Source organism: Oncorhynchus nerka, linkage group LG11, assembly GCF_034236695.1.
Source record: "Oncorhynchus nerka isolate Pitt River linkage group LG11, Oner_Uvic_2.0, whole genome shotgun sequence".
Lineage (NCBI taxonomy): Eukaryota > Metazoa > Chordata > Actinopteri > Salmoniformes > Salmonidae > Oncorhynchus > Oncorhynchus nerka.
Genome location: NC_088406.1, coordinates 38,761,373 through 38,788,266, shown reverse-complemented (window position 1 = coordinate 38,788,266; position 26,894 = coordinate 38,761,373). Strand labels below are relative to the sequence as shown.

The 26,894-nt window shown below is 43.6% G+C and overlaps 1 protein-coding gene across 1 annotated transcript in view; it reads left to right on the top strand.

Annotated features, from left to right (window-relative positions):
- Positions 1 to 26,894, top strand: part of LOC115137781 (FRAS1-related extracellular matrix protein 2-like) — a 116,861-nt gene that overhangs the window by 45,059 nt on the left and 44,908 nt on the right. The window contains exons 5-8 of the mRNA XM_065024067.1: positions 8,583 to 8,729; positions 13,557 to 13,787; positions 20,337 to 20,462; positions 20,591 to 20,842. Coding sequence (XP_064880139.1) covers positions 8,583 to 8,729; positions 13,557 to 13,787; positions 20,337 to 20,462; positions 20,591 to 20,842 — 756 coding nt within the window. The remainder of the gene's footprint in view (positions 1 to 8,582; positions 8,730 to 13,556; positions 13,788 to 20,336; positions 20,463 to 20,590; positions 20,843 to 26,894) is intronic.

Sequence of the window (26,894 nt, the reverse complement as noted above, 5' to 3'; positions counted from 1 at the left end):
ATATATAATAATTACTGAGGAGTGGTTAACGTCTGGCCACTCCACCATAAAGACCTAATTGGTGGAGTGCTGCAGAGATGGTTGTCCTTCTAGAAGGTTCTCCTATCTCCACAGAGGAACTCTGGAGCTCTGTCAGAGTGACCATCAGGTTCTTGGTCACCTCCCTGACCAAGACCCTTCTCCCATGATTGAGCAGTTTGGCCGTGCTGCCTGCTTTAGGAAGAGTGTTGGTGGTTCCAAAATTCGTCCATTTAAGAATGATGGAGGCCACTGTGTTCTTAGGGACCTTCAATGCTGCAAAACATTTCTGGTACCCTTCCCCAGATCTGTGCCTCGACAAAAACCTGTCTCGGAGCTCTACAGACAATTCCGTTGACCTCATGGCTTGGTTTTTCCTCTGACATGCACTGTCAATGGTGGGACCTAATATAGACAGGTGTGTGCCTTTCCAAATCATGTCCAGTCAATTAAATTTACCACAGGTGGACTCCAATTAAGTTGTAGTAGCATGTCAAAGATGATCAATTGAAACAGGATGCACCTGAGCTCAATTTCGAGTCTCATAGCAAAGGGTCTGAATATTTATTCATGTTTTTTTTTATATGAATTTGCTACAATTTCTAAAAACCTATTTTCGCTTTGTCATTATGGGACATTGTGTGTAGATTGATGAGGAAAACCAAAAATCCATTTTAGAATAAGGCTGTAACGTAACAAAATGTAGAAAAGGTGAAGGGGTCTGAATACTTTCTGAATGCACTGTACATAGATAAAGAGTCTAATCTGAAGTTACTCTGGAACTGGCAACAGAGGACATTAGCTAAGTTTGGTTTTTAGTCTGGTGTATACTTTCGAAAAAAGTGTCTAGTGACTGCTTATCCGTTGGCTGGGAATGAGGAGGAATATGGGAAACCAATTTAGTCAACTAACCTCTAGCTCAGCAGATTGACCCTGGGCAGCGGTTAAAGATTAACTGAGATGTTTTTCTAGGGCCTCTTTGAAGTGTTCTTACTTCAACTCCTGCTTATCTTAATTACTGAGAAAGAAAACGTTATGGAGGGAAATTGACCTCTGGCTACTTGAACCAACACACCTCTATGCTGCCTGACACAAGCACCAGTGGTGGGGTTATTTTTGGCTTCCCAAACCTGATGATGACTCTCTCATATGATAAAGAATGTATTCACGGAGTCATTAATTATGAATGTAAAAAGTATGTTTCTGAAGGCATTGCACATATTTGGATATTGCCCTCTCCACGTTGGCTACTATTCCTGATCCCAAGCAGGTCTTCTTTAAAGTGCATAATGTAGAAAGCCTAGCTTGATGTGAATGTTTATGTCTCCAGCGTAATGTAAATGATTAGACATCATGCCACCATATAATGTTCACAATGAGACGTATGACTGGGGCACAGGCAGACTGGTGTGGTATTATACCTATACATGGTCTCAGGACGTCCCTGTGGGTAACTGACACTGAAGTCAAACTGTGCATCCCAAATTGTACCTCTGTTCCCTTAATAGTGCACTACAAAAGTAAACTCAGCAAAAAAAGAAAGGCCCTTTTTCAGGACCCTGTCTTTCAAAGATAAATCGTAAAAACCAAATAACTTCACAGATCTTCATTGTAAAGATTTAAACACTGTTTCCCATGCTTATTCAATGAACCATAAACAAATAATGAACATGCACATGTGGAACGGTCGTTAAGACACTAACAGCTTACAGACGTTAGTCAATTAAGGTCATAGTGTAACGGTATTCGTCGTCTGAAGAAGAGGAATCATCGGACCAAAGCGCAGCGTGGTAAGTGTTCATACTTTTATTATTAAAACTGAACACTATAACAAAATAACAAAGGGAATCACCGAAACAGTCCTGAAAGGTGCAAAACACTAAACAGATTAACTACCCACAAAAACCATGTGGGGAAAAGCTACCTAAGTATGGTTCCCAATCAGAGACAACAATAGACAACTGTCCCTGACTGAGAACCATACCCGGCCAAAACAAAGAAATACAAAAACATAGAAAAAGGAACATAGAATGCCCACCCAAATCACACCCTGACCAAACCAAAATAGAGACATAAAAAGCTCTAAGGTCAGGGCGTGACACATAGTAATGAAAACTTAGAACACTATGAGGCCTTTCTACTGACTCTGAAAAACACCAAAATAAAGATGCCCAGGGTCCCTGCTCATCTGTGTGAACGTGCCTTAGGCATTCTGCAAGGAGGCATGAGGACTGCAGATGTGTCCAGGGCAATAAATTGCAATGTCCGTACTGTGAGACACCTAAGACAGAGCTACAGGGAGCCATGACGGACAGCTGATCGTCCTCGCAGTGGCAGACCACATGTAACAACACATGCACAGGATTGGTACATCTGAACACCTGGGACAGGTACAGGATGGCAACAACAACTGCCTGAATTACACCAGGAACGCACAATCCCTCCATCAGTGCTCAGACTGTTCGCAATAGGCTGAGAGAGGCTGGATTGAGGGCTTGTAGGCCTGTTGTAAGGCAGGTCCTTACCAGACATCACCGGCAACAACGTTGCCTATGGGCACAAACCCACCGTCGCTGAACCAGACAGGACTGGCAAAATGTGCTCTTCACTGACGAGTCGCGGTTCTGTCTCACCAGGAGTGATGGTTGGATTCGCGTTTATCGTCGAAGGAATGCGCGTTACGCCTGTACTCTGGAGTGGGATCGATTTGGAGGTGGAGGGTCTATCATGATCTGGGGCGGTGTGTCACAGCATCATCATACTGAGCTTGTTGTCGTTGCAGGCAATCTCAATGCTGTGCCTTACAGGGAAGACATCCTCCTCCCTCATGTGGTACCCTTCCTGCAGGCTCATCCTGACATGACGCTCCAGCATGACAATGCCACCAGCAATACTGCTCATTCTGTGCATGATTTCCTGCAAGACAGGAATGTCAGTGTTCTGCCATGGCCAGTGAAAAGCCCAGATCTCAATCCCATTGAGCACATCTGGGACCTGTTGGATCGGAGGGTGAGGGCTAAGGCCATTCCACCCAGAAATGTCCGGGAACTTGCAGGTGCCTTGGTGGAAGAGTGGGGTAACATCTCACAGCAAGAACTGTCAAATCTGGTGCAGTCAATGAGGAGGAGAAGTACTGAAGTACTTAATGCAGCTGGTGGCCACCTCAGATACTGACTGTTACTTTTGATTTTGACCCACCCCCCTTTGTTCAGGGACAGATTATTCCTATTTATGTTAGTCACATGTCTGTGGAACTTGTTCAGTTTATGTCTCAGTTGTTGAATCTTGTTATGTTCATACAAATATTTACAAGTTAAGTTTGCTGAAAATAAACCCAGTTGACAGTGAGAGGATGTTTATTTTTTTGCTGAGTTTAGTACACTATAGGGAACCCAAAGCCTTTAATGTTACTATTCATCTCCTCTCATCTCAGATGTGTATCAAGCTAACATTAACAATGTTGTGTAAACACAGAGACGATGCCAAGCTTTCCACAACAAGATCCTAACTTTAATCCAGCATACCCAGGAATTTAGGAAGATCCGTCTTCTCTTAATGTCATTTTAGTCGGTTAGAAGTCTCTTACGACAGCTGTGCGTGGTTATTAGCGTAGTTCTGTAACTCTAAGGGTTGTTGACGGAGTTCTGGAAGGAAACGAGGAGCATGTAGCAGAGTTTCTGTGGATGTCTATGACTGCTGTGGTGGGGTAGAGCCGGGTGATTCATGTGGTAGGGATAAGGCCAGTAGCCTTCACAACTCTCCTGAGTTCTGGAAGGAAATGAGGACCTTGTGGAAGTTTGTGGTGGGAGAGGGCCAGGTGATTAAGACCAGTAGACTTCACGACTCAGAGATCACACACACTGTGCTTACCTCTGGCATGGGTCTAGCTGCTCCCTCTAAACCCTAGTATAAGGTAGAGAGATCTAAACACACACACACACACACACACACACACACACACACACACACACACACACACACACACACCCCTCTGTTCCAGCAGAGTCAAACAGAACACACAGGGGAAAAGCTCTTTTCGCTCCAGCAGACGTCCTACCTGCAGGAGTTATTAAAGTAGAGAGAGATTAGACCCAACTCCCAGTATGGCCTTAACCCCTGAGAATGGACAGGCTCGGGAAACATGGGTCCGGTGGCAGGGATGTAGTTGCTTGGTTTATGTTCATATACAGTTGATGTCGAAAGTTTACATACACTTAGGTTGGAGTCATTAAAACAAATGACTTGTTAACAAACTATAGTTTTGGCAAGTCGGTTAGAACGTCTACTTTCTGCATGACACAAGTAATTTTTCCAGCAATTGTTTACAGACAGATTATGTCACTTATCATTCACTGTATCACAATTCCAGTGGATCAGAAGTTCACATACACTATGTTGACTGTGCCTTTAAACAGCTTGGAAAATTCCAGAAAATGATGTCATGGCTTTAGAAGCTTCTGATGGGCTAATTGACATCATTTGAGTCAATTGGAGGTGTACCTGTGGATATATTTCAGGGCCTACCTTCAAACGCAGTGCCTCTTTGCTTGACATCATGGAAAAATCTAAAGAAATCAGCCAAGACCTCTGACATTTTTTTGTAGACTTCCACAAGTCTGGTTCATCCTTGGGAGCAATTTCCAAATGCCTGAAGGTACCACATTCATCTGTACAAACGATAGTATGCAAGTATAAACACCATGGGACCACGTAGCCGCCATACCGCTCAGGAAGGAGACTCGTTCTGTCTCCTAGAGATGAACGTGCTTTGGTGCAAAAAGTGCAAATCAATCCCAGAACAACAACAAAGGACCTTGTGCAGATGCTGGAGGAAACAGGTACAAAGGTATCTATATCCATAGTAAAACGAGTCCTATATCGACATAACCTGAAAGGCCGCTCAGCATGGAAGAAGCCACTGCTTCAAAACCGCCTTAAAAAAAGCCAGACTACGGTTTGCAACTGCACATGGGGACAAAGATCGTACTTTTTGGAGAAATGTCCTCTGGTCTGATGAAACAAAAATAGAACTGTTTGGCCACAATGACCAACATTATGTTTGGAGGAAAAAGGGGGACGCTTGCAAGCCGAAGAACATCATCCCAACCGTGAAGCACGGGGGTGGCAGCATCATGTTGTGGGGGTGCTTTGCTGCAGGAGGGACTGGTGCACTTCACAAAATAGATGGCATCATGAGGAAGGAAAATGATGTGGATATATTGAAGCAACATCTCAAGACATCAGTCAGAAGTTAAAGCTTGGTCGCAAATGGGTCTTTCAAATGGACAATGACCCCCAAGCATACTTCCAAAGTTGTGGCAAATGGCTTAAGGACAACACAGTCAAGGTATTGGAGTGGCCATCACAAAGCCCTGACCTCAATCCCATAGACAATTTGTGGGCATAACTGAAAACGTGTGTGCGAGCAAGGAGGCCTACAAACCTGACTCAGTTACACCAGCTCTGTCAGGAGGAATGGGCCAAAATTCACCCACCTTATTGTGTGAAGCATGTGGAAGGCTTTGCGAAACGTTTGACCCAAGTTAAACAATTTCAAGGCAATGCTGCCCAATATTAATTGAGTGTATGTAAACTTCTGACCCACTTGGAATGTGATGAAAGAAATAAAAGCTGAAATAAATAATTCTCTACTATTATTCTGACATTTCACATTCTTAAAATAAAGTGGTGATCCTAACTGACCTAAAACAGGTCATTTTTACTAGGATTAAATGTCAGGAATTGTGAAAAACTGAGCTTACATGTACTTGGCTAAGGTGTATGTAAACTTCCAACTTCAACTGTACTACCAAACCATTAGCAGCTGTCACTGGGTTGTAATTCTAGGATACCCCTGGTTTCTCTGTTCTCTTTCATCTAGAACTGTGTAGACGGAACCCATTACCATGGAAACAATCAGACTTTGAGGATCAGCCAGAAAACCGTCTTGAGTTAGTTCAGCCGTATCCTCATCATCTCCACTTTATTTAGCTCTACCTTCGTCATCTTCACTTTGTTAACCTTCATCTTCTCTGTTAATTTAGCCGTATCTTTGTCATTTTCACGTTATTCTCTCTGTTCAGAAGAAGACAGGTTCAGGCAGCAGTGAGGTCTGAATTGGTTCATTGGTTCATGATAAAGTCATGAGATGTTTTCTTCTGCCACAGACTTCTTGACAGAATCAGATCTGATGAGTTTTGTCTCCTCTCCACCAGTTCTCTCTCTTTGTCCTTTTGGCCATGTTGTGGTTCAGTATAGTTTACTCCATGGTTTAGGCAGTGAAGTCTGAGTTGGTTCATGATACAGTTATGTTTTCTTCCGCAGTCTTCTTGACAGATTCAGGATGAGTTAATAAGTGTCTAATGAGTTTAGTTGTGAACGAAGAACTACAGTTTCTTCTTCTTCTCTCTTCTTCTTCTGACCTCTACTGTGTGTTTATTCTGCTGGACCTGGTATGACACACACACACACACACACACGTACACACACAATAAAACAGTAACACCCTTGTGAATGTGTAGGTTTCACTCTCTTGAAAAAGAAAAGGCTACATAGCAGAGAGGTCGACTGGACATGACAGATTTCCTGACCATGACAACTGGAGAGGGGAAGGGCAGAATGGAGGAGAGGAGAGAGAGGGAGAGAGAGAGAGAGGGGAGGGTAGGCTCAGTGGGGGAAGGGGGAGGGCAGAATGGAGGAGTGGAGAGGAGAGAGAGAAAGAGAGAGGGAGGGTAGGCTCAGTGGGGGAGGGCAGAATGGAGGAGTGGAGAGGAGAGAGAAAGAGAGAGGGAGGGTAGGCTCAGTGGGGGAGGGCAGAATGGAGGAGTGGAGAGAGAGAGAGAGAGAGAGAGAGGGAGGGGAGGCTCAGTGGGGGAGGGCAGAATGGAGGAGTGGAGAGGAGAGAGAGAGAGAGAGGGAGGGGAGGCTCAGTGGGGGGAGGGCAGAATGGAGGCAGAGAGCGCGAGAGAGAGAGAGAGAGAGAGAGAGAGAGAGAGAGAGAGAGAGAGAGAGAGAGAGAGTTTATGGCCTCAGTAGTGGTGCCAACCCCAAACAGACTCAGCTGTCTGTAAACCCAGAACAGTACCCTCAGCATGTGTACCAAATGCACCTTATTCCCTATATAGTGCACTTATTTTGATCAGGGCCCATAGGGACTACTGCTGGTTTTCTGTTCGACCTAATAATGAATTCCACCCACCTGGTGTCCCAGGCCTAATTCAGTCCCTGATTAGAGGGGAAGAATAGAAAAAAAGCAGTGGAACTGGCTTCGATGTCCAAATGAGAATTTGAGGAATATAGGGGATAGGGTGCCATTCGGGACTCAGGTTGAGACCCTCCTTGTGGTCTCTCTTTCATTCTTTCATTCCTCCCACCTCACATCTGCCAGCTGTCCAGCTGTAGTGTAGAAACACCTGGGTCTGTCTCCCTCTTCACCCCTCCGTTTTCTTTTCTCTCTTCATCCTTCCTCTCCCTGAATTCCTCCATCTTCCTCCTCTCCATTTTCTCCCTTCATTCACTCCATTGCCGTCATCCCTTATTTCACACTCTTCTGTTTAGGCTGAGGGGCTTGGAGCCACTGTTATAACCCTGCTGTTAATGGCAATAGTATGTGTGTGTGTGTATGTGTGTGCTTGAATGCATGCACGTTCATGCTTGAATGCACACACGTGTGTGTGTGTTGTGTGTGTGTGTGTGTGTGTGTGTGTGTGTGTGTGTGTGTGTGTGTGTAAGCGCCTACGTGCTATGACTTGTCATTTTGTGTGTGTTTGATGTCTGTGTGTGGTGTCGCTCTCTCTGTGGTCGATACGGTAACAGGCGGTGCTGTCCTCCAGGAATACAGAGCTTTGAATTCCACTTCAAACAGGACTGATAAAACAGCCCTGACACACACACACACACACACACACACACACACACACACACACACACACACACACACACACACACACACACACACACACACACACACACACAGAGACAGACTAACCTTTATCTCTTAATTACAATGAAGCCGATTAGACCTTCTTCTGCACTGATACCTCCCACTGAATATACTGGCAGGGAGGTTGAGTGTGGGCGCATGCATGAGCGTGTGTTTGTACTGATACTGATGCCTCCCAACGAATATAGGCAGGCAGCCTAGCTGTCCTACAGGCACCCATAAAACCGCCAGGTAATTATTCTAATGACAAGATGTTGAGATAGGAACATGTCCTGAAAACAAACAGCTTTTCCGTTATACATGTTTTGAAGTGCAAATAATGAGTTCAGAAACTCATACGCTACCGTTGTCTTTGCTGAATGAATTCTCTCTCATGTCGATCTTCATTTTTGTTGTTGTTGACTGTTGTTGTTTACAAACACAAACATCTGCACAGAACAACACTAGCACCTGATATAATGTAATCTGTGGATTCTAATAAAGTTTTCCAAATGTGTGTGTGTGTGGGGGGGGGTGTTCCTGTACTCACTGTACTGTCATTCACTTGTCTGCTAAGTGGCACATAAGACACATTATTAAGTGATCCTCTCTGAGACCACTGATTCTATGTGTGTGTGTTTAGGAGGCAACAGGCTGAAGAACCAGGTGTTCAGGCTGAACTGGGCCTGGGTCTCCCTGGAGAAGGAGTACTATGTGTTGGACGAGGAGGCCAAGTACCTGGAGGTGGTCCTCAAACGACGAGGATACCTGGGAGAGACATCCTTCGTCAGTGAGTCAAACTACCTTATTATACACATCCTTATACACATTGATCCCAAATGGCACTCTATTCCCATCAGAGTCAGGACATCCATAGACATCATCATGACATCCTTGGCTCTATCCCTCCAGGGAAGCTCCACAGCTTTTCAGCCTTTCATGTTCATGTAGCAGATGGCTGAGTTAGCCAACTGTCACTCCTGGTCCAATTCACACATTTTCTAAAGGAATAGGATGTTAATGGATGTCCTGACAAAAGTAGTGCACTCTATATGCCATTTGGGACATAGCCTTGGAGAACAAATAGAAGAGTGCCATTTGGGATGCACCCCAAAAATAGCGGGGGGTCAATCTCTTGACTCAGACAGAGCAGGGGAGGGACAGACAACCTCAGGGTCATAGAGGTCACAACCTTTCTCCCCTGACCCCTCTTCTCAGGGCAGGATTTACCCTTTTAGCCAACCCTCCTGGGGACAGCAAGGGCTCATGGGAGAGGTTACGCAGAGTTGGTGGTCGTCAGAAAGACGCCCGCTGTCGCCGAGTTAGACGCCTCTCTCTGTGAACATTCCTTAAATGTTACAGTCCTGGACTGAAGTAAGCACACTGCAACAAAAGATGGGACAGTAAACCTTAGTTTTATAACACAACGTTTATACACAGGGTTTATAACAACAGTAAACCTTAGTTTTATAACACAACGTTTAAACACAGGGTTTATAACAACAGTAAACCTTAGTTTATAACACAACGTTTATACACAGGGTTTATAACAACAGTAAACCTTAGTTTTATAACACAACGTTTAAACACAGGGTTTATAACAACAGTAAACCTTAGTTTTATAACACAACGTTTATACACAGGGTTTAAAACAACAGTAAACCTTAGTTTATAACATAACGTTTAAACACAGGGTTTATAACAACAGTAAACCTTAGTTTTATAACACAACGTTTATACACAGGGTTTATAACAACAGTAAACCTTAGTTTTATAACACAACGTTTATACACAGGGTTTATAACAACAGTAAACCTTAGTTTTATAACACAACGTTTAAACACAGGGTTTATAACAACAGTAAACCTTAGTTTTATAACACAACGTTTAAACACAGGGTTTATAACAACAGTAAACCTTAGTTTTATAACACAACGTTTATACACAGGGTTTATAACAACAGTAAACCTTAGTTTTATAACACAACATTTATACACAGGGTTTATAACAACAGTAAACCTTAGTTTTATAACACAACGTTTAAACACAGGGTTTATAACAACAGTAAACCTTAGTTTTATAACACAAAGTTTATACACAGGGTTTGTAACAACAGTAAACCTTAGTTTTATAACACAACGTTTATACACAGGGTTTATAACAACAGTAAACCTTAGTTTTATAACACAACGTTTAAACACAGGGTTTATAACAACAGTAAACCTTAGTTTTATAACACAACGTTTATACACAGGGTTTAAAACAACAGTAAACCTTAGTTTTATAACACAAAGTTTATACACAGGGTTTATAACAACAGTAAACCTTAGTTTTATAACACAACGTTTATACACAGGGTTTATAACAACAGTAAACCTTAGTTTTATAACACAACGTTTAAACACAGGGTTTATAACAACAGTAAACCTTAGTTTTATAACACAACGTTTAAACACAGGGTTTATAACAACAGTAAACCTTAGTTTTATAACACAACGTTTATACACAGGGTTTATAACAACAGTAAACCTTAGTTTATAACATAACGTTTATACACAGGGTTTATAACAAAGGTTTTATGACTGACTACTACTGGCACCACTGGTATTGTTTTAATTGTTTTTGTCCAGAATCCTAATACGTTCGGGATGTCAATAAAGCTGTGCTAGTTTGAATAACTGAAGTCTGAGGTCAGATCAGATGGGTCGGGTGTATTCAGTTGTCCCTAGCTGTGTCTCACTGTGTATTTGCTAGCGTTGAGGCTGTGGTGTGTTACGTTGTTCCTGTGTGCATCCCAAATGGCCTGAAATATTCTCTATATAGTGCACTACTTTTGACCAGGGCCCATTGTTGGCCACAGGGCTCTGGACTAAAGTACAGCACTAAATAGGAAATAGGGTATCAATTGGGAAGCAGCCCTGTGTCTCTGCTAGCTAATTATCTCGCTCTCTCTCAGGGGAGTATGCAGATAATATGACCATTAGACTATCTCAAGGATCTGCCCTCTTCAAGAGATAATTCAAGTTAAGGAACTGTTCTTGAAGAACACAACGAAGAGGGTTCTATCCCCCTTCTAATGGGTTGACTGATTAGCATTTCTGATTACGACGATAAATAACTCAATTCCATACTGTGGAAACTTCTGAAGCTGTTTTAAAAAAATATTGAAGATATTAATATTTGAGAGTACATGGATATATTTCTCAAACGAACATCATTGCATCAGTGAAATGTTCTGGCTCTCCAGCTGTGTGCTTATAGGAGGTTAGAACAGGAGAAATGTGGGTCTACATCCCAAACGGCACACTATTCCCTAGCTAGTGCACTACTTTTAACCAGAGACCTATGGTAGGCCACTATAGAAGGAATATCGTGTCATTAGGGACACAGAAAACCTCTAGAAGCACACACCGCACACTGGCAGTCCTTTCTGCTCCTCAATGTGTTTAATGGATCTCAAACCTCAAAGGATGAAGGGAGATGGAAAGAGAAAGCCAAGCCTTCAGATGAACCAGACTCACAGGCATCCGATCAGTCTGACAGACCCACTACCCATCTGCCTTGGTACTGAGATGACATGCTGACTGATCTCAGGCCAGTGCTTCACACAGTGAGGAGACAGAGGATATCTGTTCCATCCCAGCCCTGCTTACTGGCCTGCCAGAGCCAGCCCTGATCTAGAATACATATGAAATGGCACCCTATTCCCTATATAGCGTACTACTTTCAACTGGATGCCTGGTTCTTTATTGGACGTTGTGAGGCATTCGGTAAAGTTGTGTGCACCAGGGGAGGTGCTAGTATAGCAATTATGTAGAGCTAGCCTGCTGCTATATAGGCTAAAACAAAAATGTCATTGTATTTAAACCCAGGCCTGCTGCTAGGCCTCAGAGCTGCTTCTGGGATCAGGGAGCTGTAGTCCTCCTTCTGCTGTGAGAGAGACAGAGCTTGCATCCCAAATAGCATCCTATTCCCTATATAGTGCACTACTTTTAACCAGAACCCAAATAGGGCTCTGGTAAAAAGTAGTGCATTATGTAGGGGATAGGGTCTCATTTGGGATTTAGACAGAGTTAGGGAGCCGCTTCTCTGCCTGCTCTTTGAAGACAGGTGATATATTTATATTCAGGTGATATATATAGCTCTGTTGAGCTCATCCATGTGATCTATGAACACATGTCAGCAAGAACTGTAGCAGCCCCATGAACACGTACAGGGCCCATTTCCCTTCTTGGTGTAGGCATATCAAAGCTCACTTCAAAGAATGAAATGGTAATTTTGGTCTAATTCCCCCAACTCATACATTTCCTCCTCCATCTGTGCACCGTTGAAGCTCTTTAGTGTTATCTTCTCTCTTTCTCTTTCTCTTCTCTCTCTCTTGCTCTTTTATCTTTATCTAGCTTCTTAATTTATGTGTTTGTTTGTTGTTATTATTATTATTAATTAATTAATTAATTAATATTTGTGTTGGTCTATCTCAGAGCGAGCCAGCCAGTGAAGCTAGCTGGTTGTGTAGCTAGCTGGTTGTGTAGCTAGCCGGGTGTGTAGCTAGCTGAACAGCAGGAGTCCTGCCATCATCACCAACCCTCAGTGACAGCAGGTCTGATCAAACAGCACAAACTACCAACAGCAAGCTGGGCAGGCTAGACTCAGTAGGCTGGGCAGTAACAACAATGTCGATCTACCAATACTTCTACACTACCTGCATAGACAAGCTTGTTTTAAGTTGATTCTGCTTTACCCACAATATAGCTTAATTGTGTCAAGATAATGTAGCTTGAAAGGAAGCAAAATGATCTCCCAATGTGGCATGGTAGGTAATTGACCTTGGTAAGATTTTATTGATTTATTAATTAAGTTGACTGAGAACATGTTCTCATTTACAGCAACGACCTGAGGAATAGTTACAGGGGATGAATGAGCCAATTGTAATCTGGGGAGTATTAGGTGACTGTGATGGTTTGAGGGCCAGATTGGGAATTTTTAGCCAGGACACCGGGGTCAACACCCCTACTCTTACGATAAGTGCCACAGGATCTTTAATAACCTCAGAGAGTCAGGACACCCGTTTAACATCCCATCCAAAAGACAGCACCCTACACAAGGGCACCCCAATCACTGCCCTGGGGCATTGGGATATTTTTTAGACCAGAGGAAAGAGTGCATCCTACTGGCCCTCCAACACCACTTCCAGCAGCATCTGGTCTCCCATCCAGGAACTGACCAGGACCAAGCCTGCATAGTTTCAGAAGCAACCCAGCACTGGTATGCAGGGTGGTATGCTGCTGGCCTAGGAATATGTATTACAGTGTCCTCTGTGTTCAGTCAGACCACTAGGGGCCAGATCGAGAGTGACGTCCTGATTACCACCCCCTCCTCCTGGTCCACGTCAGGGCCATCTGCTAGCTGACACATCACAACTTCATCTAACACTGACTGCTTCTCTGACCCATCTCTGACTGGGCTCTGTTATTGACCGGTTCTTATATCTGGATCCTGCCTTCTGATCTTATCTTGTTGAATGCCACATTGTAAGAACAAATGTTTCATGTACAGTACATGTAATCATTTCCTCTTCCTCTATGCCCCCTCTCTCCTCTCGTCCCTTCTTGCCCAGGCATCAGCACCAGAGATGGTACGGCGGAGAAGGATAAGGACTTCCGTGGTAAAGCCCAGAAGCAGGTCCAGTTTAATCCAGGTCAGACCACGGCCACATGGAGGGTGAGGATCTTGCAGGATGGTGTGTACGAGCAGTCTGAGACCTTCCAGATTGTTCTGTCAGAACCTGTCATGGCTGCCCTGGAGTTCCCTGACACAGCCACTGTGGAGATCCTCGACCCAGCTGATGGTATGTACTACAGGTCCATGATCCAGAGTAGCTTGTTTTAACAGTCTTAACAGTGTTGTGTTCAAATGACTAATGGTTGATAAGTCATTGCTACAGGTAGGCTCTTCATCAGTCTTAGCAGAGATGATTGGTCTGAGGTTATCTCTATGGGAGAGGCAGGGTTGTATAGTAGGTGGGTGAGAACATCCAGGTCAGTGGATAACAAAACATGGACCTTCATTGTAATCAGAGGGCTGATATAAATACTATACATGCTAGTCTCTCTTGGCTAAGAGTTGAGGAGAGACTGACTGTATCACTTCTTATTTTTATATGAAACATTCATGTGTTGCAAATCCCATATTGTTTGCATAGTCAACTTACACACAGCTCTGACACACACACTTACCCCACCAGACATGCCACCAGGGATCTTTTCACAGTCCCCAAATCCAGAACAAATTCAAGAAAGTGTACAGTATTATATAAACCCATTATTGCATGGGAGTTCCATCTCATATTGCTCAAATAAACAGCAAACCTGGTTTCAAAAAACAGATAAAGCAACACCTCACGGCACAACGCCTCGCCACTATTTGACCTAGATATTTTGTGTGAATGTACTGTATTGTTCCTTTACAAAAACAAATGTATGTAGTTCTGTCCTTGAGCTGTTCTTGTCTATTAATGTTCTGTATTATGTAATGTTTCATGTTTTGTGTGGACCCCAGGAAGACTAGCTGCTGCTTTTGCAACAGCTAATAGTGAGAGCTAATAGATCCAAATAAAATACCTAATACCTTCGTCAGCCTCATTAGTGAAGCTGGTCTCTGTTAGTGAAGCTGCTCTCTGTTAGTGAAGCTGCTCTCTGTATGGGAAGCTGCTCTCTGTACGTGAAGCTGCTCTCTGTACGTGAAGCTGCTCTCTGTACGTGAAGCTGCTCTCTGTACGCGAAGCTGCTATCTGTTAGTGAAGCTGCTCTCTGTATGGGAAGCTGCTCTCTGTACGTGAAGCTGCTCTCTGTACGTGAAGCTGCTCTCTGTACGTGAAGCTGCTCTCTGTACGCGAAGCTGCTCTCTGTTAGTTAAGCTGCTCTCTGTTAGTGAAGCTGCTCTTTCTTAGTGAAGCTGCTCTCTGTTAGTGAAGCTGCTCTCTGTTAGTGAAGCTGCTCTTTGTCAGTGAAGCTGCTCTCTGTATGTGAAGCTGCTATCTGTTAGTGAAGCTGCTCTTTGTCAGTGAAGCTGCTCTCTGTCAGTGAAGCTGCTCTCTGTAAGTGAAGCTGCTCTCTGTTAGTGAAGCTACTCTTTCTTAGTGAAGCTGCTCTCTGTTAGTGAAACTGCTCTCTGTTAGTTAAGCTGCTCCTTGTTAGTGAAGCTGCTCTTTGTTAGTGAAGCTGCTCTCTGTTAGTTAAGCTGCTCCTTGTTAGTGAAGCTGCTCTTTGTTAGTGAAGCTGCTCTCTGTTAGTGAAGCTGCTCTTTGTTAGTGAAGCTGCTCTCTGTTAGTGAAGCTGCTCTTTGTATGTGAAGCTGCTATCTGTTAGTGAAGCTGCTCTCTGTTAGTGAAGCTGCTCTCTGTATGGGAAGCTGCTCTCTGTACGTGAAGCTGCTCTCTGTACGTGAAGCTGCTCTCTGTACGTGAAGCTGCTCTCTGTACGCGAAGCTGCTATCTGTTAGTGAAGCTGCTCTCTGTATGGGAAGCTGCTCTCTGTACGTGAAGCTGCTCTCTGTACGTGAAGCTGCTCTCTGTACGTGAAGCTGCTCTCTGTACGCGAAGCTGCTCTCTGTTAGTTAAGCTGCTCTCTGTTAGTGAAGCTGCTCTTTCTTAGTGAAGCTGCTCTCTGTTAGTGAAGCTGCTCTCTGTTAGTGAAGCTGCTCTTTGTCAGTGAAGCTGCTCTCTGTATGTGAAGCTGCTATCTGTTAGTGAAGCTGCTCTTTGTCAGTGAAGCTGCTCTCTGTCAGTGAAGCTGCTCTCTGTAAGTGAAGCTGCTCTCTGTTAGTGAAGCTACTCTTTCTTAGTGAAGCTGCTCTCTGTTAGTGAAGCTGCTCTCTGTTAGTTAAGCTGCTCCTTGTTAGTGAAGCTGCTCTTTGTTAGTGAAGCTGCTCTCTGTTAGTTAAGCTGCTCCTTGTTAGTGAAGCTGCTCTTTGTTAGTGAAGCTGCTCTCTGTTAGTGAAGCTGCTCTTTGTTAGTGAAGCTGCTCTCTGTTAGTGAAGCTGCTCTTTGTATGTGAAGCTGCTATCTGTTAGTGAAGCTGCTCTCTGTTAGTTAAGCTGCTCTCTGTTAGTGAAGCTGCTCTTTCTTAGTGAAGCTGCTCTCTGTTAGTAAAGCTGCTCCTTGTTAGTGAAGCTGCTCTTTGTTAGTGAAGCTGCTCTCTGTTAGTTAAGCTGCTATCTGTTAGTGAAGCTGCTCTTTGTTAGTGAAGCTGCTCTCTGTCAGTGAAGCTGCTCTCTGTAAGTGAAGCTGTTCTCTGTTAGTGAAGCTACTCTTTCTTAGTGAAGCTGCTCTCTGTTAGTGAAGCTGCTCTCTGTTAGTTAAGCTGCTCCTTGTTAGTGAAGCTGCTCTTTGTTAGTGAAGCTGCTCTCTGTTAGTTAAGCTGCTCCTTGTTAGTGAAGCTGCTCTTTGTTAGTGAAGCTGCTCTCTGTTAGTGAAGCTGCTCTTTGTTAGTGAAGTTGCTCTCTGTTAGTGAAGCTGCTCTTTGTTAGTGAAGCTGCTCTCTGCCCTTATCAATCCCTGGCCTGGCTCCAGAACCTGGGAATTTTGGAACAGTTACCTGAGTTCTGTAACAACAGGTTAGATTTAGGGATCAGTAACACTGTAACAATAGTCCATATGGGAAGTTGTTTCCCCCAGAAAGGTAAATTAACACGGTTAAATAAATAAATACAGTTAAATTGGGTATGGAGAATCCCAAGGTTAGGGTCAGACCCAGGGTATGGATGGAGAACACTAGACTGGAGACTTCCCAGGCTTCTCATGTTGTTTACTCAACGGTTGTGTCCCAAATGGCACCATATTCCCACAACATAGGGAATAGGGTGATATTAGGGACGTACAGTAGTCAAAGTATCTAAATACAGTTCAGACAAACAAGGTTTTTAAAAACAGCAGCTAAGCCGTTCGTTCCCCTGTGATACTGTAGTTGGAAGTCTGAGGAAGGGAGGTCTTGCATAATGTACATATAAATTATGCCTCTCCTCTACTTCCCCCTCTGGGGTCCCCCTTTGTGAGAGGAGGAATATTCTGTCAACAACTTACATTGGTTAAAATGTATGGAGGATGGTATTGTTTGTCTCACAAAACACTAGTCCCTCGAGGGAAATTAAGATAACATGCAGCTATCAAGTTAAGTCAAATTGTATTAGCCACATGCGCCAAATACAACAGGTAGAGAGAGACCTTACAGTGAAATGCTTACTTACAAGCCCTTAACCAACAATGCAGTTTTAGGAAAAAATACCTAAACAAAAAAAAAAATATATATATATATATATTTTTTAAATAAAACATTTCTTTTTAGATGGAGAAAAAATAACAAATAAAATAAATGATACACTAATATAGAAATGTAAAACATGTTTTTTATATATATAAGTGTAATGAGTGCATACTGGCGGCAGAGAAGTCAGGCGCAGGAGAACAAAAAGTTTAATAATAAAAATCACCGTAAACAGAACAATCAATACAATGGGTAAAAAACCCGTCGCACACCAGCAAATAATGTGCTCAAGCACTTACAATAAACAATTCCAGACAAGGACATGGGGGGAACAGAGGGTTGAATACACAACATGTAATGATGGAATTGAAACCAGGTGTGTGGGAAGACAAGACAAAACAAATGGAAAATGAAAAATGGATCAATGATGGCTAGAAGACCGGCGTCGCTGACCGCCAAACGCCGCCCGAACCAGGAGAGGAACCAATTTCGGCTGAAGTCGTGACAATAAGAAATTAAAGTAACAAATCATTAAAGAGCAGCAGTAAAATAATAATAGCGAGGCAATATACAAGGGGTACCGGTACAGAGTCAATGTGCGGGGGCACAGGTTAGTCGAGGTAATTGATGTAATATGTGCATGTAGGTAGAGTTATTAAAGTGACTATGCATAGATAATAAACAGAGAGTAGCAGCAGAGTAAAAGAGGAGGTGGGGGGACAATGCAAATAGTCTGGGAAGCCATTTGATTAGAAGTTCAGGAATCTTATGACTTGGGGGTAGAAGCTATTTGGAAGCCTCTTGGACCTAGACTTGGCGCTCCGGTACCGCTTGCTGTGCGGTAGCAGAGAGAACTGTCTATGACTAAGGTGGCTGGAGTCTTTGACAATTTTTAGGGCCTTCCTCTGACACTGCCTGGTATAGAGGTCCTGGATGGCAGGAAGCTTGGTCCCAGTGATGTACTGGACCGTACGCACTACACTCTGTAGAGCCTTGCGGTCGGAAGCTGAGTAGTTGCCATACCAGGCAGTGATACTCTCGATGGTGCAGCTGTAATATCAATATTATGATTTGGCCGTTAGACATTAACATATAGTTTTGCTTCATGACCACAAACATGTATATTTACACATTAACATATCAACATGCTATTTTAGATTTCCATGATTTCCTAGCTTCTCAGAATACATCTGTGTCTCAAATGGCACCCTATTCCCTTTTTAGTGCACTACTTTGACGAGAGCCCTACGGGCCCAGGTAAAAAGAAGTGCTCTACATATGGAATAGGGGGCCATTTGGGACTTACATTACAACAACATTACAACTGACCCAGGTTCTAGCAGCTCCTTTAAATGTGAATCTCTTCAACTATCAGAAGAGTTCAAATTGAGAGAGAAAGAGAGAGAGAGAGAGATAGAGAGAGTGAGAGAAAGAGAGAGAGAGAGAGAGAGAGAGAGAGAGAGAGAAGCTCTCCACATGAAGGCCTGTCAGCCTTGTTATGAGCCTTGGTAGGAGCTGCTATTAAGGGCTATAAGCTTGTATGTTCTGCTAGCCTGAGTAGGAGGTAGAACATCTACTTATTTAGTCAAGACCGGGCTGGGAAGGGCAGGGAGCCATTGGTCCAGTGTCCTGGTCAGACAGTAATTGGTCAGGTGGGACTGTTGGGGGTTGTGAGAGTTCAGGCCCTGCTAGCACACTGTCACCTTATTAGCACAGATGACCAGATTCACAATTAGAGTAAAGAATAGGTTTTAAGAAGAAGCATAACAGTGATAGAGAGAATATTGTAAACTTGTCTATGTGGGGTAGGTACTTCTTAGTGTAGGCCTCTGGGATGTAACTCAGGTCTAGTAACTTAGACACAGTCTCGATATGCAGAGTAAAGGAGGAGAGGAGAGAAAGAGATAAGGAGAGGAAAGGACAGGACAGGGGGAGTGACTAACACAAACTTTTTTTAAAGACCAATGGTTTGAGCAGGTCTCTGCTTGCTAACAGAATCAAGACACGTCAGGTTTATTATCTAGGCCCACTTTAACTGGGTGGCAGGGTAGCCTAGTGGTTAGAGTGTTGGACTAGTAAACGAGTTCAAATCAAGTTCAAATCCCCGAGCTGACAAAGAACAAATCTGTTGTTCTGCCCCTGAACCCACTGTTCTAGGCCATCATTAAAAATAAGAATTTGTTCTTAACTGACTTGCCTAGCTAAATAAAGGTAAAATAAATAAAAACAGTCCTTCTTCACATTTGAAGTCTACAGTACAGAAGCTGGAATTTTCCTATGAACAATTCACAAAATGTATATATATTCCCTGATTGGTCCCTGTGTGTCAGCTGTCAAATCAGAAAGGCTTCTGGGTAGTTGTCTGTGCCAACCACTGATGTTAGTCATCATATCCTCTGGATGGATCCCAAATGATGCCCTATTCCCAATATAGTGCCCTACATTTTGACCAGGGCCTACATAGGGCTCTGGTCAAAAGGAATGTACTACTGTATATAGGAAATAGGGTGCCATTTGCGACGCAGACTATGTCTTATGCCTCAGTTCACTGGGTCAATACATCCTTTATAGACCTCTGTCCTCAGGGAGGAGCCTGGACCAGAGCACCAGCAGCAACATATTGTAATGGACAGAAATATTCAACACATTGTTGTACCCTCTTCTCATCCGCATAACTTCTGTATTAATGAAATAAGTATGTATACAGTGAGAAGGATGTGATGGTTTATCTCTCTCTCTCTCTCTCTCTCTCTCTCTCTCTCTCTCTCTCTCTCTCTGTCCCCCGCTCTCTCTCTCTCTCTCTCTCTCTCTCTCTCTCTCTCCCTCTCTCTCTCCCCCCTGCTCTCTCTCTCTCTCTCTCTCGCTCTGTCCCCACCCCCTCTCTCTCTCGCTCTCTATCTCTCTCTCTCTCTCTCTCTCTCTCTCTCTCTCTCTCTCTCTCTCTCTCTCTCTCTCTCTCTCTGTCCCTCTCTCTGTCTCTCTCTGTCTCTCTCTGTCTTTTCTCTCTCCCCCCCCTCTCTCTCTCTCTCTCTGTCCCCCGCTCTCTCTCTCTCTCTCTCTCTCTCTCTCTCTCGCTCTGTCCCCACCCCCCCTCTCTCTCTCTCTGTCCCCCCTCTCTCTCTCTCTCCCCTCCCCAGAGTCGACAGTGTTTATCCAGTCTGCAGTCTACTCTATAGAGGAGGACATCGGGGAGCTGCTGATCCCAGTGCGCAGGAGTGGTGACGTCACACAGGAACTCATGGTCATCTGCTACACACAGCAAGGTACAGTCCACACACACACATGCACGCACGCACACACACACACACACACACACACACACACACACACACACACACACACACACACCTCCCTCTCTTCTCATCCCTCTCTCCTTTCCTCTCTCCTATAGCCACAGCTACAGGGACCATCCCCTCTACAGTCCTGTCCTACTCTGACTACATATCCAGACCTGAGGAACACAACAGTGTCCTGCGCTTCGATAAGGGCGAGACGGAGAGTTCCTGTCGTGTGGTGATCATAGATGACTCTCTGTATGAAGAGGAGGAGAGCTTCAACGTTACCCTCAGTATGCCCATGGGAGGCCGTCTGAGACAGGAGTACCACACTGCCAGGGTCACCATCATACCTGACCTGGACGACGGTAAGATGGCCATTCACTTTTCACCTTTGACCTTTCAAACCTCTCGCCTGGAGGACAGGATCATAGTTACCAGCTGAGGAAAGTGTTAATATCGCTCTTGAATAGACTAGGCTTGCGTCTCAAATGTCACCCTATTCCCTATGTAGGGCACTACTTTTGACCAGAGTAGTTCACTTTATAGGAAATAGGATGCCATCTGGGTAATTTATTTTTCACAATGTGAGAGTAAGAAAAAAAAAGATTGCTCCTGTCCTGTCACCTCTGGCAGATTATGTTAAAGACAACAATGTTAGCAGACGTGTTGTTATTTCAGTTTGCTTGTTCGCAAAGGAGACAGTTGAGATGTTGTGTGAAAAGGCACATTTACACTTTAATAGTTTTCATGAAACATCTAGAACAGATAGATCAGGGGACCTTTGAAAGGTTCACACACACACACACCCACCTATACACCTCAGGCAAAGGGAATTCATGACTTTACCAATAGAAGCTCCCATCGGTATTGTATTGATGTATTGGTTCATTGTATCCTTTAGATGAACAGAAAACTCTAAACTTTTAAATAACTTGTGAAATAAAAAATCATTGGTATAATTAATGATTTATGTGGTACTATGCTGACGGATACAGGTAAACTTGAAGTACAGAAATTATGTAGTACCAGCTGAATGAAACCAAGAGGGCCGTGGTTACCAAACTTTATATAGTCCCGTTCCCCTTCAAACATTCAACCTCCAGCTGCGTACCCCCTTTAGCACCAGGGTCAGCACACCAGGGTCAGCACACCAGGGTCAGCACACTCTCACATGTTGTTTTTTGTCATCATTGTAAGCCTGACACACACACACTACCATACATTTATTAAACATAAGAATGAGTGTGAGTTTTTGTCACAACCCGGCTTGTGGGAAGTGACAAAGAGCTTTTATAGGACCAGAGCACAAATAATAATAATCAATCATTTTGCTCTTCGTTTAGCCATCTTACATATAAAACGTATTTATTTATTCATCAAAAACTCACCACAGGTTAATGAGAAGGGTGTGATTGAAAGGATGCACATAACCCTAAAATGTTGGGTTGTATTGAAGAGAGTCTCAGTCTTAAAGCATTTTCCACACACACGGTCTGTGACTGTATTTAGTTTTCATGCTACTGAGGGCTGAGAATCCACTCTTACATAGGTACCTGGTTGCAAAGTGCATCAGTGTCTTAACAGCGCGATTTGCCAAGGCTGGATACTCTGAGCGAAATCTGGCAGTGGCTTCTGATTTAAATTCAATTTTCACAGAACCGGTTGTTGCAATTTCGATGAGGCTGTCTTGTTCAGATATCGGTAAGTGGGACTGGAGGCAGGGCATGAAAGGGATAACGAATCCAGTTGTTTGTGTCATCCGCTTCGGGAAAGTACCTGTGTAATTGCACACCCAACTCACTCACGTCCTTCGCTATATCACATTTGGCATTGTCTGTAAGCTTGAGTTCATTTTCACACAAAAAATCATACAATGATACAAAGACCTGTGTGTTGTCCTTGTTAATGCAGACAGAGAAGAGCTCCAACTTCTTAATCATAGCCTCAATTTTGTCCTGCACATTGAATATAGTTGAAGATAGGCCCTGTAATCCTAGATCCAGATCATTCACCCAGATAGGCCAGTCGTGTGATAAACTCGTCATCATGCAAGCGGTCAGATAATTGAAAATTATGGTCAGTAAAGAAATCTTTAAGGTCGTCTCTCAATTTTTTCAAAATGGACAATATTTTTCCCCTTGATAATCAGCACACTTCTGTATGTTGTAAAAGCGTTACATGGTCGCTGCATAGTGCAGAAAATACATGAGAGTTCAGGGGCCTTGCTTTAACAAAGTTAACCATTTTCACTGTAGTGTCCAAAACGTCTTTTAAGCTGTCAGGCATTTCCTTTCACCTCTCGGTGAATGCTGCAGTGTACCCAAGTGGCGTTGGGAGTAACTGCTTGCACGCACGTTACCACTCCACTATGTCTACCTGTCATGGCTTTGCACCATCAGTACAGTTACCAACACATCTTGACCACCAAAGTCCATTTGATGTCACAAAGCTGTCTAGTACTTTAAAAATATATTCTCATTTTGTCCTGGTTTCCAGTGGTTTGCAGAAGAGGATGTCTTCCTTAATTGACCCCCCATAACCGTAACGGACATATACCAGGAGCTGTGCCAGGCCCGCCACGTCTGTTGACTCATCCAGCTGTAACGCATAGAATTCACTGGCTTGTATGCAAAGCAGTAATTGTTTCAAAACATCTCCTGCCATGTCACCGATGCGCCGTGAAACAGTGTTGTTTGATGAAGGCATTGTCTGTATGGTTTTTTGGGTATTTTCCAACAGCATTGTCCCAGCCATATCCGCGGCAGCATGAAGAATTAAGTCCTCCACAATAGTATGAGGCTTGCCTGTCCTAGCCACTCAGTAGTTCACCATATAAGACGCTTCTAGCCCTTTCTTATTAATGGTATATGTTGCTTTTATACGTCTTACTACTCAAAAGTCATCATAATTCTCGCTCAAAAAACTCCCATGGCTTATTTTTCAAATTGGCATGTTTTATTTTTCTAAATGAAAGCGCAAGAGTGATGGTTTCATCGAGTTGTGAGATAGTACTTTTGCACATATAACACACTGCGGCTGAGGAAAGGCACTACTCCCAATATAAGTGAACCCCAAATCAATGTAGTTCTCATCATATTTGCATCTCTTCGATGGTCCAACGTCTCTGTCTGTTGTTCGGTGGTTTTCCGGGTAAGGGGACAGTAGCTCTTCGGCTGCATGAGATTCACAACTGTCAGTATCCATGCTAGCTGGGCTAACAACAAATGTAGAATTACTGATGCTAGCATTGGATGTGCTCATGGAAGCAGAACAACTTGTGTCGTCGACAGGTGCAGGTGTAGTACTGCTGGTAGTAGAGCTGGTATCTGTCTCTATGGACACGGGCCCTACTTTTTTTAACCATTAATAAATTTTCTAGCAAACGGAATGAGCAGCAGCTACGTTTGGCTACATACTTGTTATTTTTTTTACCTTGATTCAACCAAGTAGGCCAGTTGAGAACAAGTTCTCATTTACAACTGCGACCTGGCCAAGACAAAGCAAAGCAGTGCGACAAAAACAACACAGAGTTACACATAAACAAACGTACAGTCAATAAAATAGAAATAGAAAGATCTATGTACAGTGTGTGCAAATGTAGAAGAGTAGGGAGGTAAGGCAATAAATAGGCTATAGAGGCAAAAATAATTACAATTTAGCATTAATACTGGAGTGATATATGTGCAGATGATGATGTGCAAGTAGAGATACTGGGGTGCAAAGGAGCACGAGGGTAAGTAATAATATGGGAATGAGGTAGTTGGGTGTGCTATTTACAGATTGGCTGTGTTCAGGTACAGTGATCGGTAAGCTGCTCTGACAGCTGAGGCTTAAACCTAGAGAGGGAGATATGACTGCAGCTCCAGCTCCAGCTTGCAATTCGTTCCAGTCATTGGCAGCACAGAACTGGAAGGAGAGGCGGCCAAAGGAAGTATTGGCTTTGGGGGTGACCAGTGCAATATACAAAGACTTATAAATGACCTGGAGCCAGTGGGTTTGGCGACGGATATGTAGTGAGGGCCAGCCAACTGGAGCATAGAGGTCGCAGTGGTGGGTAGTATATGGGGCTTTGGTGATAAAACGGATGGCACTGTGATAGACTGCATCCAGTCTGCTGAGTATTGTTGGGGGCTATTTTGTAAATGACATCGCCGAAGTCAAGGATTGGTAGGATAGTCCGTTTTACGAGGGTATGTTTGGCAGCATGAGTGAAGGAGGCTTTGGATTGGAGAGGCTTAATGTGAGTCTGGAAGGAGAGTTTACAGTCTAAACAGATACCTAGGTATTTGTAGTTGTCCACATATTCTAGGTCAGAACTGTCTAGGGTAGTGATGCTAGTCGGGTGGGAGGGTGCGGGCAGAAATCGGTTGAAGAGCATGCACTTAGTTTTACTAGCATTTAAAAGCAGTTGGAGGCCACGGAAGGAGTGTTGCCACATACGGACTTTTAGTGGAATTCCCGCGAGAGAGTAACGGTTAATGTGATTGGATATTAATTATGTGACTACCTGTATTTGACATAGTGTTGTTGTTTTGCTGAACACTAGATGCTTTCATTTTATTTTTGGCAGTGAAACGAGGCTACTCAGGCAAGAAAAAAACTGAAAATGTTTGAAAAAACATTTTGGGGGCATTGTGCATACACCAGTTTGGGAATACCTGCAATAGAGGAATAGTGGCTTGTGTGCAAGTGTGTGTATGTGCATGTGCATGTGAGTGACCAGGTCCCATAGTGCTTTGGTCCAAAGTAGCGCACAATGTAAGGAGTAGGGTGCAATTTGGGACACAGCCCCTGTGAGTCTCCTCTTGCTAGAGGGAAGGCCTTATCGCAAGGCTCATATCCACATCTGATAGTCTCCTGTATCTCATATCTTCCAAACAGCCTTTGTTCAACAGCACCTCTTGGGCATTCCTTTTTTCCATATCTGCCTGGCTATTCCCCTCTCTCCCTTCTCCCTATAAACCCTGGCTCTGTGTGTGTGTGTGTGTGTGTGTGTGTGTGTGTGTGTGTGTGTGTGTGTGTGTGTGTGTGTGTGTGTGTGTGTGTGTGTGTGTGTGTGGGGGGTATGTGGGTATGTGTGTGTGTGTGTGTGTGTGTGTGTGTGTGTGTGTGTGTGTGTGTGTGTGTGTGTGTGTGTGTGTGTGTGTGTGTGTGTGTGTGTGTGTGTGTGTGTGTGTGTGTGTGTGTGTGTGTGTGTGTGTGTGGGTATGTGTGTGTGTGTGTGTGTGTGGGGGGGGTATGTGGGTATGTGTGTGTGTGTGTGTATGTGTGGGTGTGGGTGGGTGGGTGTGTGTGGGTGTGTGTGTGTGTGTGTGTGTGTGTGTGTGTGTGTGTGTGTGTGTGTGTGTATGTGTGTATGTACCCTGGACATCTAAAGGAAGCACCGCTGTGAAGGGGTGGCAGGCAGGGAACAGTGGATGTGAAAATCCCTTGGTATAATCACTGAATCTTCCTTTTCAAACGTTCATCAAAACTCTCTGGCTGCACACAAACACACCATCAAAAAGTCCATCTGAAACAGAACTAATTGGGGTGATGCAACTCTACTCTCAGCATTTCAAAACCTCACTGCAGGAGTTTAATTGAGTCCTAAAAGTAATGCAGGAGGCCTGTAGGTGGAAAGAAAACACTTTTTAATGCAGATCATTAAGATACAGTAAACATGGTTATATCTACACCAGGGGGGAATCTCAAATGGCACCCCATTCCCTAAATTGTGCACTACTTTTGCCCACGTCCCAATAGCTACCTATTCCCTATATAGTACACTTAATATGCTCAGAGCCCTATGGGCCCTCATCAAAATAGCGTGCCATTTGAGACGTAGCACTGGTCTGATCTACCAACTCAGACTGAGTGAAGATTCAACAGATGTTCTCTCACAGGGTAGACCACCTGGACAGGAAACATGTCTCTTACCAAACATGTCTCTCTAACAGTCAGTCCCGCTCATCAACCTGCCATCGACAGGATAGTAAATTATATTTGAGCTTCACTCCCTATCAAAAATCAAATGCGGTACATAAAGGATAGACTGTATGACATATTCAATAACATATTATCCCATTGGATAGATATTCCACTTAATCATTGTTTGAGAGTGTGATTTTGTGTTACCTCTTATTTTAAACAACCTGATTTTGTAGAATAGAAACAAATTGATTTATTTTCAGTCTTAGATCTCCAAGTCAAGTATCCCGAATACTTTGGGGCATGTATTTATTCTAGCATTCGTTGTTTAATGTCTAAATAGTTTCTTAGCCATTGAGTCTCAGACCGTAGTGAAGTTCTTAGTCACATATTCCCAGGGTACGTTGTCATTCAGCATCATGTGCCTCTGTGCTGAATGACACTGGCAGGAAATGATGTTACATATTTGAAACTGTGGGAAAGAGCGCTTAGTGAATGATAAGTGGT